The sequence below is a fragment of the Pseudorca crassidens genome, chromosome 18 (assembly GCF_039906515.1).
Source record: "Pseudorca crassidens isolate mPseCra1 chromosome 18, mPseCra1.hap1, whole genome shotgun sequence".
In the NCBI taxonomy this organism is placed as follows: Eukaryota; Metazoa; Chordata; class Mammalia; order Artiodactyla; family Delphinidae; genus Pseudorca; species Pseudorca crassidens.
Window position 1 is genome coordinate 55,318,913 of NC_090313.1, and position 14,963 is coordinate 55,333,875.

The 14,963-nt window shown below is 38.8% G+C and overlaps 1 protein-coding gene across 5 annotated transcripts in view; it reads right to left on the bottom strand.

The window, feature by feature from the left end:
- Window positions 1-14,963, bottom strand: part of MTRF1 (mitochondrial translation release factor 1) — a 69,228-nt gene that overhangs the window by 982 nt on the left and 53,283 nt on the right. For all 5 annotated transcript variants that reach the window (XM_067713165.1, XM_067713166.1, XM_067713168.1 and 2 more), the window contains 3 exons: window positions 12,542-12,659; window positions 6,993-7,129; window positions 3,881-3,979 (listed from right to left, as the gene is read on the bottom strand). In XM_067713165.1, coding sequence (XP_067569266.1) covers window positions 3,881-3,979; window positions 6,993-7,129; window positions 12,542-12,659 — 354 coding nt within the window. The remainder of the gene's footprint in view (window positions 1-3,880; window positions 3,980-6,992; window positions 7,130-12,541; window positions 12,660-14,963) is intronic.

A 14,963-nucleotide genomic window follows, 5' to 3' on the forward strand; every position in this document is an offset into this window, starting at 1 on the left:
CCTCTCTCATGTTAACCTCCAAATAATTCCATTGGGTGGAAACTGTTTCAGTTAAGACTTCCCTGCAGTCTTCCCTGAGGCTTCTCTCTGAGAAACGAGTAAAATAATGACTTCAAGTACCTTTCTTGTGTTATAAAGGTTCTGTGTAATAGAGTTGTTGGGATTAGTGAATTAGCACAGCCTCCTATTTTGGAAATGCTAAAAATCCAGACATTGGCTTAACAGAAATATTTTAATGTTGGCATCTGGAACATAGAACATTTGAAGTTTAGATGTAGGCATGAACTAATCTTATATTTAGTCTTTCTTGAATGGTCTTGAAGTTAAATTTCAGGTTAAGTGTACACATTTCTCTTTCAAATTAAACTGTAGGGGAAAAGATATGCCTTACTATCTTTGTATTCCACAAAACACCAGCATATAGTAAGATGTCGATTAAACTTTAAAATTAAACAGAAAGCAAGAGCACTATGATGAAATTTTAAAATTAAGATTTATACCACTTTGAACATAATATGAAAATTGCTTTTAAAATTAGTGTGCCTGTAAGCTCAAATTATTATGATATTGCCAATGTGACTTCACCATCTGGAAGTTATGTTAAAAGGATTATTACTCTTATTGGTAATCACATCACATTTAGAGCTCAGTTGGATTAACCAGAGTGCTAGTGATACAAAGATCAAAGATGAAGGAGCTGGGGTTTCCCTGGTGGTGCAGTGGTTAAGAATCCACCTGCCAATGCAGGGGATACGGGTTCTATCCCTGGTCCAGGAAGATCCCACATGCCGCAGAGCAACTAAGCCCGTGCACCACAACTACTGAGCCAGCGCTCTAGAGCCCACGAGCCACAACTACTGAGCCTGCATGCTACAACTACTGAAGCCCGCGTGTCTAGGGCCTGTGCTCTGCAACAAAAGAAGCCACTCCAAAGAGAAGCCCATGCACAGCAATGAAGAGTAGCCCCCGCTTGCCACAGCTAGAGAAAGCCCACGCACAGCAATGAAGACCCAATGCAGCCAAAAATTTTAAAAAATATATGAAGGAGCTGTAGCTCCCAGCTTTCAGAAGCTCACAATCTACTGGGACACCTAGGTAATACATAAGCTTAATACAGTGCAAGAAATTAAAAAATAAAGGAAGAAAAATTTGAATTAGGTCTTAAAAAGAGAATAGTATTTCTCCAAATAGAGACAAACAGAGCATTTCAGTCAAAAGAATGAATATGAAGAAAGGTATGGCAACAAAATACATTGAAAGCCCAGGACAAGGGTAAATTTCCAGTGTAACTGGAATACAGGGCGGGAGATAGGCTGATGCTAAGGAATCTGCACAAGAACTTTGGGAAACAGAATAAAAATACAAAACAATATATTACATGGTAGTCTGTGCTTATTATCTACATAACACAAATACAAGTAAAATTAGCTACAAGGGAATTCATAATAAGCATACTGAGTGACCTCAGAGAACCCAAGGGCAGGAATGTACAGGGCTGCTGCCACCACCCTGGGAATGAAGCTGGGCCTCAGGAATAAATGAACGTGGGGATTTATATCATCAGGATTCTTTGCATCCAGTTCTCCCATTTTTGCTCCTTTCAATATATCAGCTTCATTCTTCTCTCACTGAAGACTGCTTTCTCCCCATGGCTGGAAATGTGGCTTCTAACCTCTTGTAAGCTTTACATATTTCAGCTTCATCCACCAAGAGAATGAGCATCTTTGTCTCTAGTTTAAAAATCCTGGGGAGAAACTCATTGACTGGGGCTTGTTTGGATTTCCCCCCCACAACAAATCAATTACAGTCTTGGGTCAAAATCATGATCATGTAGGAACATAGCTCTGTCAGGAACTATGTGGACGCAGTAGGGAGAAGGCCAGGTATTACGTTATTAATATGTAATACGTCATTAACGTATTACTGTCAGTGATCCCGACGACATGGGATTTAGTTAGGTGAATGTTCAAACCAAACTGACAGAGTAGGGAGAAGGCCAGGTTCTAGAATAAGGGAGGAGAGCTGAGCAGAGTCCCACAGGCACCCACTTTCTTTCCTCTCCACTCCTTCCATTCTGTCCTGTGGTGGCTGCCCTGGAGTTAAGGCCTTCAACACTTTTCCTGCCTCATCTGCAACTCTTCAGTTCCTAAATTATTCAGTCTGACTAGTCTCTTTCCTGTCCTGCATACAGATTTTAACGTTTCACTGCAACATTTTTTTATACCATTTTCAAACTTTTTCCCTTCACTAATATGGAGCACTTTCTTTCTTTCCAATAAGTTGATCAGTGATTTGTACAGCATACCGATATGACTGTCCTTACTCTTTCTGAGTCTGGCATGCTAGTTTAGTTAGTAATAACGTGTTAGTATTTAGGCCAACGTCAGATATTTTATAACTATAAAAGCCAGTTAATCTGCCTCTGTTTCATGACTGAATACTATGCTGAGCACCTATGTGCTCTTCTGAAAAGTATTACTGGTCATGAGAATGTGGCTGTCTCATGGAAAACCATCACCACTACGAGAAAAACAACTGAAAGACTATGGTGTAATTAGAACAGTATGGCCAAACATGTTTGGTTATTACTGTGTGTTTCCTGAGGAAAGGGAAGCTACTAAATATTTTCTTTTTCAACAAGGCTATGATGTTCTTAGGCAAGACAGCTTTAAATTGCTGCAAAGACAGAGGAAGTGGCATAAGATACACAGAAATTTCTAAGTATGTTAAAAACACTGACATTTCCTCTGTAAAACTAGGACTTTACTTTTGTGTACAGAATGAGACAGAATCAAGTGAAAGAAGCCCGAGGTATCACACAGCACCAAGGACAAGGATCAAAACCTTCTGCCTTCTGCCTTATCCACACAGTCTTTATGGGAACCAGTTCACTTTCCCCTTCAATGGAAGGAAAAATAATTTTTCTGTGCTTCATCATTAATGTATGACTGTCAGTGATCCCAACGACATGGGATTTAGTTAGGTGAATGTTCAAACCAAACTGACAGGGTCTTTTCCTCCCCAACAGAATCATTGTAACACCTGAATAGAATGACACACATTGTGGTAGGCAGAATTCTAAGATGGCCCCTGGTGTACACACCTGGCAAAATTCCCTCCCTTAAGTGCAGGCAGAGCTGTGAATATGCTGGACTATCACTCCAGTGATTAGATGGCTAATTAGTTGACTCTGAGTTAATCAAAAGGAATAGTATCCAGGTAGGCCTGACCTAAACAGGTGAGCCCTTAGAAAGGCCATTCCTGTAAGAGATGCAATGGGACAGGGCACACGAAGGGGACTAGACAGCAAGCAACTGTGGTCAGTCTTTGGGAGCTGAGAGCAGCACCCAGCTGACGACCAGCAAGAAAATGGAGGCTTCGCTCCTACAACTCAAGGAAATGGAATACTGCCGACAACCACCTGAGCTTGGAAGAGGACTCCAAGCTCTGGGAAAGCATGCAGCCTGGCCAGCCCCTTTCAGCTTTGGGAGACCCAGAGCAGAGAACTCAGCTCTGTCGTGCCTGGCTTTCTGACCTACAGTAACTGTGAGACAATAAATAGGCATTACTTTAAGCCACTAAATTTGCAGTAATTTGGTAGTCGGTAATAGAAAACTGATAGACATGTACTGAAAATACATTAAAACATTGTGATTACATAACAAAGAATTTGGAATTTAAAAGATAGCTGTTTCATACTGGCATAAAGACCATATTTCTTACTAGCAAACTAATAAAAATGTTCACAAATTTGGGGTACTAATATAATCTATCTCAATGCTTTTAAATTACGTGGTGATATTTCAGAGATTACTCTCTAGAATTCGACTATACTTTCTTTGAAAATCAAAGGCACATAAAGCATACTCATTCGTATTACCTTAATATTACGAACTTCATATGCTATCCTGTGGTCAGTGACTCTATCCTGGGTGAAATTATATGTCCGAATTCTCTCTGACTGGGCTCTTGTTCCCACCTGTGTCATAACAAAAAGCAATTCATATTTTAACTTTATAATTACTTTTATTACAACAGAAACAGTGCTTGTAAATGACTTTTCTATTTTAACAGTTTAAATCTTTTCTAAATCCATATACACAAAGTGACAAGGAATAAGAATGGGCAGAACTTATTAAGACTACAGGTCTGTAAAGCTCAGTTATAAGAATTAACATCTCTTTGGTACCTCAAACTCCAAATATTTAAAACCAAATTATCTTTCTACCTCAGTCAGTTCTTCCTGCTGGTTTCTATAAATGACCCTACAATGATGTTCCCTTTGATCTAAGTAGGAAACCTGACATCCTACACTTTAACAAACATTTCATGGTAGCTTACTATCTGCCAGGCTGTGATATAGACCGTGAAAGGAACTTCAGCTCATCCCGTTCTCTAACTGCCCAATTCCAGTGGTTTCAAGGGTCTTTTATTCTATCCTGCCCTTTCCATTTCTACTGTCTATCATTCAAGGGCTCATGACTTCCATTACACTCCTGTAAAAATCTCCTGATTAATCTTCCATTTCTCTGCTTACATTGTGGTGCCCTGCTTAGCTTTCCTAAAGCCCAGCTTTCTGATACATTTCCTTCTTTGGCTCCTTCCTGTCTACTAGGCAGACACAACTCAACTCAGTATTCAAGGTACTTCACAATATGGCCAACTTTCTCAACATTATTTCTGAAAATTATATGAACCTCTATAATGCCACTTATTATACCATATCATAATTATGTGCAAGTCTGTTAACTCTGCTTAAACCTCATCTCAAGGGGTGCCCTTCCTTAACACTCTCCTACCATCTCTGTCTTTCCTGGTCCCAATGTGAAATATGTTATCTTCCTCCTTCAAAACCCCATGCACTTGGAATCTTCTTCACCGCACACCAGTTTGCCTTTTCCTATGGTTATTTGTATTCTTAGTCTGCTCATCTGCCCTCCCTCCCCCCACATACAATGCACACAACACCCTCTCTCACTCACTTTCACTTTTTATTTTATTTTTTATTATTTTTTTACCTTTTTTTGAATTTTATTTATTTTTATACAGCAGGTTCTTATTAGTTATCTATTTCACTTTTTATTTTAAAATTTATTTTATTATTTATTTTCATCGAAGCATAGTTGCTACAATATTATATAAGTTACAGGTATCTCACTTTCACTTTTTAAGATAAAAGAAAAAGATTGCTATAACTTACTTTCTAAAGCAAACAATATGAAACTGAAGTCCTAAGTATGGCTGATCACCAGGGGAATGTTTTTAAATGAAAGATTCCAAAACCTAACCTAAGATATACTGAATCATGGATTATGTATTTTTAAAACAGTCCCCAGGCCATCCATTCTGCAACCAGCCAGGTTTGGAAACTACTATCCCAAGGCACCACAGTTATGCCTAGGATCCCACCCAGATCAATTATATCAGAATCTCTGGGGATGGGGCCTAGACATCTACAAAGCTCTCTAGGTGGTAAGTGGAACCAGGGTTGAGAACCTGGCATAATGCCTTCCATATAAAAGCTACTGTATATATTAGCTGAAGAAAAACTCCTAAGTGTCAGAAATATCTACTAAAAAATTTCACACAGATGGACAAGTTAATTGAGAGACACGGAGGTCATTTCTGCCCTTTCAAACCAGACCACTAAAGACGACACACATGCCCACAATCTACATAAGGCCGATCTTGAATACTTACTTTGAAAATTACTGTGTGAAACATCTGATGCCAAAATGTCAAACGGCAAGTAAAACCCGATGTCTTTTATTAAATCAAATGTGGCAGAGCTGACAGTGTGTATGTTATCACTTAGCTGCCAAGAAGTAATGCTTTGTAAATGAGCATTCCTGTCTGCAAACGTGTATACTGATGCTGTGCCACAGGCTGCGATTACCACAGATAGAGGCTTAATACATTATTTATCCTGTCACTTTTACTACTTGCAAGTTAGAATGTGGGTAAGGGAAACAAGAAGGGCAAAAGTGTGAAGGACTAGGACATCTAGGTGAAAAGAATAATTAATGTTTAGTTTTATACAATTAATTTTCCTAACAGGCCGCAAAAATCTTCCAAATTTACCGTAGTATAACTACCTGCAAATAACACAAAAGCACAGTTATTTCTGGGTTCCACTGTCTCTTCCAATTTCTCTCAAAGAAAAAGTTTACCTTTTTAGAGTTTAAAATCATACAACCCTTTGTTTACTTAAGACAATGACATTTATTCATTTTGCTTAAAACTTATCTATTTATATATTTGTATAAATAATAATACAAATGTATATAGTACAAAATTCAAAAAGTACAAAAGGGTATATAGCAAAAAATTAATCTCTCTTCTACTCCTGGTTCCCAGACTGTATCAGAAGCAGCAGTATTACCAGTTTTTTGCAGTGCCATATATTTTTGATCCCACATAAAGTTATACAATAACAGGGACTTCCCTGGTGGCGCAGTGGATAAGACTCCACGCTCCCAATGCAGGAGGCCTGGGTTTGATCCCTGGTCAGGGAACTAGATCCCACATGCATGCCACAACTAAGGAGCCTGCCTGCCGCAACTAAGGAGCCTGCCTGCCGCAACTAAGACCTGGTGCAACCAAAAAAATAATTTTTTTTTAATGTAGGAAAAAAAATAGTTATACAATAATAAAAGCATAGGTTTTTAAATTAAAAATCTGAAAAATCTCTTAATTTCCAGAGAATTGTCTTTTACACTAATTTCTTTTAAAGACAATTATGATCTAAAACTGGAGGGAAACAACTGGGAAACAATTTTTAGTTTACACATATCTCCTCTACTTATTTCCAAACTGGCATGTCCAACTTTAGCCATAACCAGTCAGTCTTAAATTATTACTATTTACAAATGAGCATGTTTTCCTGTGCTCTAAGATATTTCCATTCTATTAAGAATATTTACTCCATTTTCTGCATAAAATGATGGCTTTCTGTACAGAGGCATTAAGTTATTTCACTCAATAAATCTTACCTGCAGTTTTCTCACACTCTGTTGTTGACACTTGTCTTTCTCAATAATCTGCTGGTAGAGTCTAGCTCTCAACACACGCAAAGCTATTTCTTTATTTTTTATCTGTGATCGTTCTTGTTGGCATTCTACTACAAGTCCTGAAAAATAACAGGGATCAGAGATAAACTGGAGCCTCCACAAATCAAATTAGAATAGAGATGACGTGTCGATTATATCACAATAAAACTGATAAAAAAGATAGAACTGAGGAACATGTTAAAGAGGGAAAGGTTAATCAGGAAAAGGATGAAAAACATTTTAGATTTAGCACACTCCAGAAACTATTCCTGGGTCATGATGGTAATTGCTTAGATAGCTCTTTAGATTCTGATGTCTAAATGAGGTATTTCAGATGAGAAGGGTATATTGTACAGTACAGGGAAATATAGCCATTATTTTGTAATAACTTTAAAGGGAATATAATCTGTAAAGGTATTGAATCACTATGTTGTACACCTGAAACTAATACAATATTGTAAAAATCGACTATACTTCAAGTAAAAAAATAACAGAGGGCTTCCCTGGTGGCGCAGTGGTTGAGAGTCCGCCTGCCGATGCAGGGGACGCAGGTTCGTGCCCCGGTCCGGGAAGATCCCACATGCCGCGGAGCGGCTGGGCCCGTGAGCCATGGCCGCTGGGCCTGCACGTCTGGAGCCTGTGCTCCGCAACGGGAGAGGCCACAACAGTGAGAGGCCCACGTACTGCAAAAAAAAAAAAAAAAAAAAAAAAAACCAAAAAAAAATAATAATAATAACAGAAAACAGGAAAAAGAAAAAAAGACTTTATATATAGAAACCAATAAAAAGAAACTACCCAAACTGTTTAAAAGGAAGAGTTTATAGTGAACGTTTCTTAGTTGTCTTGGTTCTAAATCTAGCTAATCAACATATCTAACTGCACATGTTTTGGTTAGTCGACTTCTGGATTTGGGTGGGTTTGACTCACTGTGTAGCCCAGTTACCAGCCCAAATCTAGCCCCGAAATGGTGACTCTTGAGACTTCAGGCTGTGTTCTTAACTTTGCAGCTACCACTCTGAAGGTCTATATCCAATCCTGCTCCCAGGTACACTAGAGGTGAAAGGTACTTTCCTTTCTGCATCACAAAAACCAAAAGCACTCTTAGCTTAGGCCAGTTGCACCGATAAGGCAGTAACTATTTTGCTGGAGATTTTTAAAAGTTCTATAAAATTCTACTCTTCAAACTATGTTTTCACCCTGTCTAAATAAGCTACAATCACACCTGCTAATGACTTTAAGCAGGCTTCGCCCTTATTGGTTCAATGTTATTTCTTGACTGCTCTATTGCAGCCATGCATTTGGGCTGGGGCACCAGCTTGCTCACGTCTTCCAAGCACTTGCCTGGAGCTCTCTTAAATCAGGAATCCTTTTTTTCAACACCCAAAGGAATATGAAAGTTTCCATTTCAAGATAACCAGACAGTCATGAGATCTGTTCCAAATTCCTCTTATTAGCTGACCCATACTGACTTTGTCTATATACCTGCACTGTTCTCATCCAGTGGCTCAAGCCAGACCTTTCCTTACTCACCAGCTCAGTAATTCCTGAGGGAACCACTTCATTATCTATTTTAATACATTTTCTGTAGAGGAGTATTTAATCGTTAAATACTCCCTCAGGAATAGAGGACTGAGGGGAGGGGTAGAGTATGTTGAAACAAGGTGCTGGAGTTGTTAAAAAAAAATTATAAAAGGGCTTTGAAAAAAAGGTTTGTGGATAAGACTTAAGTCCTCTTTAGGTCCAAGAACCACATCTAAGTGGGTAAAAAATTGGCCCAAGGTAGTCTGGCAATATAAGCATCAGTCACTTTTGCAAAGTTAGTAATTTATGGCTGACCAGGGTGTAATGTTTTTTTTTTCTTTTTGAATAAGACACCATCTATGCTCTCAAGGAGCCTTTATTTTATTTTACTTTTTAAATTCACTTATTTATTTATTTTTGGCTGCATCGGGTCTTAGTTGCGGCACGTGGGCTCTCTAGTTGAGGCACGTGGGCGCTCTATTTGTGGTGCGTGGGCTTAGTTGCCCCCACAGCCTGTGGGATCTTAGTTCCCCAACCAGGGATCGAACCCGAGTCCCTTGCATTGGAAGGCGGATTCTTAACCACTGGACCACCAGGGATGTCCCCAGGGTGGTTTTATAATCCTCTAATGTTTTAAAGTATTTTAGTTCATTTTTTTCAGAAATTTGGTCACCTTTTACTTTGTTTTTAATTTTTAATTCATCTTAAGCTAATTATTACTGTTTATAATACAGAATACAGGGTTTAGGTAAAACACACTAAGTATTCAACAACTTGTGGATTTCTTAAGTAAATTATGGTAAGCTACAAACATTATAACTTCACTTTTGGTGAGAAAGGATATATTTATATATGCATAGAAAAGAATCTGAAAGGATATACACCAAAGATATATACCAACAATGGTTGTTGGGGATTGTTTTAGATGTTTTCTGTTATTTTGCTCATGTATATAATTCTAGGTTTTTACAGTTTCTTATGGAATGAAAGTCAATAAAGAACTTTAGGGGCTTCCCTGGTGGCGCAGTGGTTGAGAATCTGCCTGCCAATGCAGGGGACATGAGTTCAAGTCCTGGTCCGGGAAGATCCCACATGCCATGGAGCAACTCAGCCCGTGCGCCACAACTACTGAGCCTGCTCTCTAGAGCCTGTGAGACACAACTACTGAAGCCCGCATGCCTAGAGCCCAATGCTCTGCAACAAGAGAAGCCACCGTAATGAGAAGCCCACGCACCACAAAAAAGAGTAGCCCCAACTCGACACAACTAAAGAAAGCCTGTGCGCAGCAATGAAGACCCAACACAGCCATAAATAAATAAATAAATAAATAAATCTATTAAAAAAACCCAACAACTTTAGAACACACCCTCTCACCGTCCACAAAAATAAACTCAAAATGGCTTAAAGACTTAAATGTAAGACATGACAGCATAAAACTCCTAGAAGAGATCATAGGCAAAACATTCTGACATAAATCCTACCAATGTTTTTTTAGGTCAGTCTCCCAAGGCAATAGAAATAAAAGCAAAAATAAACAAATGGGACCTAATCAAACTTACAAGCGTCTATACAGCAAAGAAAACCATAAACAAGACAAAAAGACAACCCTCAGAATGGGAGAAAATATTTGTAAATGATGAGACGGACAAGGGCTTAATTTCCAAAATATACAAACAGTTCATGCAACTCAGTAACAAAAAAACAAACAACCCAGTCGAAAAATGGGCAGAAGATCTAAACAGACATTTCTCTAAAGAAGACATACAGATGGCCAATAGGCAAATGAAAAGATGCCCATCATTGCTAACTATTAAAGAAATGAAAATCAAAACTACAAAAACGACCTCACACTGGTCAGAATGGCCATCATTAAAAATAATAAATGTCAGAGAATGTGTGGAAAAAAGGGAATCCTCCTACATTGTTGGTGGGAATGTAAGTTGGTATAGCCATTATGGAAAATAGTATGGAGGTTCCTCAGAAAAGTAAAAATAGAGTTGTCATATGACCCAGCAATCCCATTCCTGGGCATATACCCAGACAAAACTATAATTCGAAAAGATCCATGCAACCCTATGTTTATTTGCACTATTTACAATAGCCAAGACATGGAAACAACCTAAATGTCCATCAACAGATAAATGGATAAAGAAGATGTGGTGCATGTATACAATGGAATATTACTCAGCCATAAAAAGAGGGAATAATGCCATTTGCAGCAACATGGATGGACCTAGAAATTATCATACTAAGTGAAGTCAGAAACAGAAAGACAAATACCATATGATATCACTTATATGGGGAATCTAAAATACGACACAGGGCTTCCCTGGTGGCGCAGTGGTTAAGAATCCACCTGCCAATACAGGGGACACGGGTTCGAGTCCTGGTCCGGGAAGATCCCACATGCCACGGAGCAACTAAGCCCGTGAACCACAACTACTGAGCCTGCGCTCTAGAGCCTGCGCACCACAACTACTGAAGCCCGCATGCCTAGAGCCCGTGCCCGCAACAACAGAAGCCACCGCAATGAGAAGCCCACGCACTGCAACGAAGAGTAGCCCCCGCTTGCCGCAACTAGAGAAAGCCCGCACACAGCAACCAAGACCCAACGCAGCCAAAAATAAATAAATAAGATAAATAGATTTATATATAAAAAAAGAAAGCCCAGGTGATTTACAAAAAAAAAAAAAAGACACAAATGAACATATCTACAAAACAGAAACAGACTGACAGACATAGAGAACAGACCTGTGGTTGCCAAGTGGGTGGTGGCGTGGGAGGAGGGAAGGATGGCGAGTGTGGGATTAGCAGATGCAAACTAGTATATACAGGATGGGTAAACAACAAGGTCCTACTATATAGTACAGGGAACTATATTCAATATCCTGTGATAAGCCATAATGGAAAAGAATACGAAAAAAGAACGCATATATCTATAAACGAGTCACTTTGCTGTACAGCAGAAATTAACACATTGTAAATCAACTATACTTCAATAACATTTTTTTATAAATTGCACTGAAACAACAAGAACAGGAACACAAACTCCATCTGAAATAAAATGAGATGATGAGTGTAGTCTCCAAACACAATATAAAGACAAAGTGGATGGATTGCTGTACACCTAAAACATTGTTAATCAGCTATACTTCCATTTAAAATTATTTATTTAATTAATTAATTAAAGAAAAAAAAGAAAAAGAGGCTGGAAGAATGGCAAATGACTCAGCAGAGAGGAGGAAGGTGAGGTCGAACCCCCTGTCGAGGGAGATGCTGACCAGAACCAAGCCCATCTGCCTGCTGAGGGCCAGACAGGCTCTGGCATTGAGGCACTAACGAGGCACCCCAGAAATCAGGGTTGACAGTTTGGGGACTAGATACAGAAAGTCTATGTAACAACGAGATCTTCAAGTCCCCTCCCTCAATCTGCAGGAAGCAGGAGGTACAGTCTTTAGAGAATTAAATAAGGAAAGTTCCAGACTTGAGTCTAATAGGTGCAAAGGAAGGCAAGTGTGAGGCATATAACTGAATAAAAAAGGATTAAGTAAAAGTGTGCTTACTGAATGGTGAGACCTTGACCTTACTCTCAGGTGTCCTGGAGGAGGATCCTTCTTAGGAGAAAAACTACCCAAGAGAAAAGATCTACAAATGCTGACATCTGAAGAGCTCTAATAAAAAAGCTGATTAATCACCTGACTGCCCTTCAGTTGAAATTTATTAGTGGATAAGTGGCACCCATGCACTCAGCTTTTAGAACCTCACTCTTAAATAGACACAGCCAAGGAGGTTCCTTTTCCAAACAGAAGGGAATATGAACACCTTGGGGACCTCGGACCCATGACCCCAGTGTCACCTTTAAAGGGTTTGTGCAAGGAACCAGACACAACATAAGACTCTTTCTAAATGCCAAATAGTTTTATAAGATGTGAAGAAAAGTTAAAAGTACAAAAGCAGAAGGACTAGCTTACCTGTGGGGACATGGACAAGTCTGACAGCACTATCAGTTGTATTAACATGCTGCCCTCCTGCTCCTTTGGCTCGAAATGTATCTATTCGTAAATCCTTGGGGTCCACTTTCACATCTACCTAGAACAAAAAGTACAGCATGAGTAAATTCCACACTCAACAAATACTTTAATACTAAATTGATCCCAAATCTTTCAAATAAACTGTACTATTTTGTGTTAAGTCATAGCCATTTGACTAAGAGGTGAAATAACTTAAACCTAAACTCCCTATTCCAACAGATGCTATTTTTTAAAAAAATATTTATTTATTTGGCTGCATCGGGTCTTGGTTGAGGCTTGCAGGCTCTCTAGTTGTGGCACGTGGGCTCCAGAGCGCGCAGGCTCAGTAGTTGTGGCACGTGGGCTTAGTTGTCCCACAGCATGTGGGATCTCAGCTCCCCGACCAGGGATTGAACCTGTGTCCCCTGCACTGGAAGGCAGATTTTGAACCACTGGACCACCAGGGAAGTCTCCAACGGATGCTATTTTTAACACTGACTTATGATGCTATGAGATCACTCAGTTATGTAATCTTTCAGAAGTTTCATCATCTATCATCCCACAAAGCTACATTAGATACAAAATATATTTAAAATACATATATACATACATATAAAGTTGATCCTCATTATTCCCTGATTCTGTATTTGCAAATATACCTACTCGCTAGAATTTATTTGTTCCCGCAAGTCAATTATTGCAGCACTTTCACAGTCATTTGCAGACATATGCAGGGCAGCAAAAAATTCAAATTGCTCTACACATGCATGTTCTCAGCTGAGGTCCAACAAGGTGACTCTCTGCTTTCTTGTTTCAGCTCCTATAGAGATGACAGAGGATGAGGACAGGAGGGGCAGGGCAGGGCAGGGCAGTGCAAGAAGCTCTGGCTCTGGGGCCAGGTGGACAGGGTTTGAATTTCAACGCTGGCACCTGTGAATGACGTGCCTCAAGACAAGTCACTTACCACTTCTGAACATCATTTTCTCTCTTGTGAAATAAAGAAAATAGAATCTACCAGGATAGGTTGTTTCTAGGATTTAGGATTATAATCTATGTGAGATATGTATATATACTTTCCCTAGAGAAAATAGTTCAGTATTCACTAAATCAGTATTCACTGTGACTTTGTAGAACATAACTACTGCAAATGAGAATCCACTGTGTGTGTATGTGTGTGCTTGTTAATGGACTGAACGGAGGCACCCCAAAAGATATGTTCTATTCTAACCACCGGAACCTTATTTGGGAAAAGGGTCTTTGCAGACACAATTGAGTTAAGATGAGATCATACTGGATTATTCAGATAGGCCCTAAATCCAATGACAAGTGTCCTTATGAAAGACACCTAGAGAAGAGAGAGGAGGAGACCATGTGAATTTGGAGCCAGAGATTGGAGTTGTACAGCTACGAGCCAAGGAACACATGGAGATACCAGAAGCTGGAAAAGACAAGGGAGGATTCTCCCCCAGAACCTCTGGAGGGAGCATGGCCCTGCCAATACCTTGATTTTGGACTTCTCACCTGTAGAACTGAGAATACATTTCTGTGGTCTTAAGTTACTAAGCTTGTGGTAATTTGTTATGACAGCCTTAGGAAATTTTCTGATATTTATACACACACACACACGAATGCACAGAAATACATATCTATATATGAATATACAGATATATATACAAATATATACAAAATATGCTGTTTTTGAGGGGAGACCTAACATTTTCTTCTACATTTATCATTTATTTCAACAAATGACAGACAGCAAGTATGACCATTCTCTTTGAAAAGTACACTAATAACAGGGTTGAGGTTAGAATCTAATATACAACTTAGTTGGTTGTTCTTTTGTTTCCTCTAAAATGAGTACTATATGGTGAAGAAAAAGATTACACAGTGCAAAGATTATACAGGCTTTGTTAAAATATGCCAGTGTTGGCTAGCTTAAAATTTCAATAAACACTAAAGAGATGAAGAGTTATTTCCCATTTCTTGTGGTTACAGTATATTAAGTAGTTATACAGCAAATATGTTGATGTTATATGTCATGTTCTCCCAAATGTTATAGAAACTACCTAATAACTTCTGGGGAATTCTGAACATAGAAACAGTGACTTATTAATATACAAAGAATTTAAAATATCAATTAAGAGAATAAGGCCCTGTTTAGGAGAATGAAGCTTCACTAAATGAGTTTAATTTTCAAGAATATGAAGACAACAAGGGGATAGGTGAGAATGGGGTGGAAGGAATAAGGATGGAAGCAAGACAACTCTATGGTTTTGATTTCTGAACCACATAAATGCTGATAACACCAAAAATAAAAGAGAAAAGAGGAAAGAAAAATTAAATCTTAAAAATTAAATACAACCAGAAACAAATGAATCAA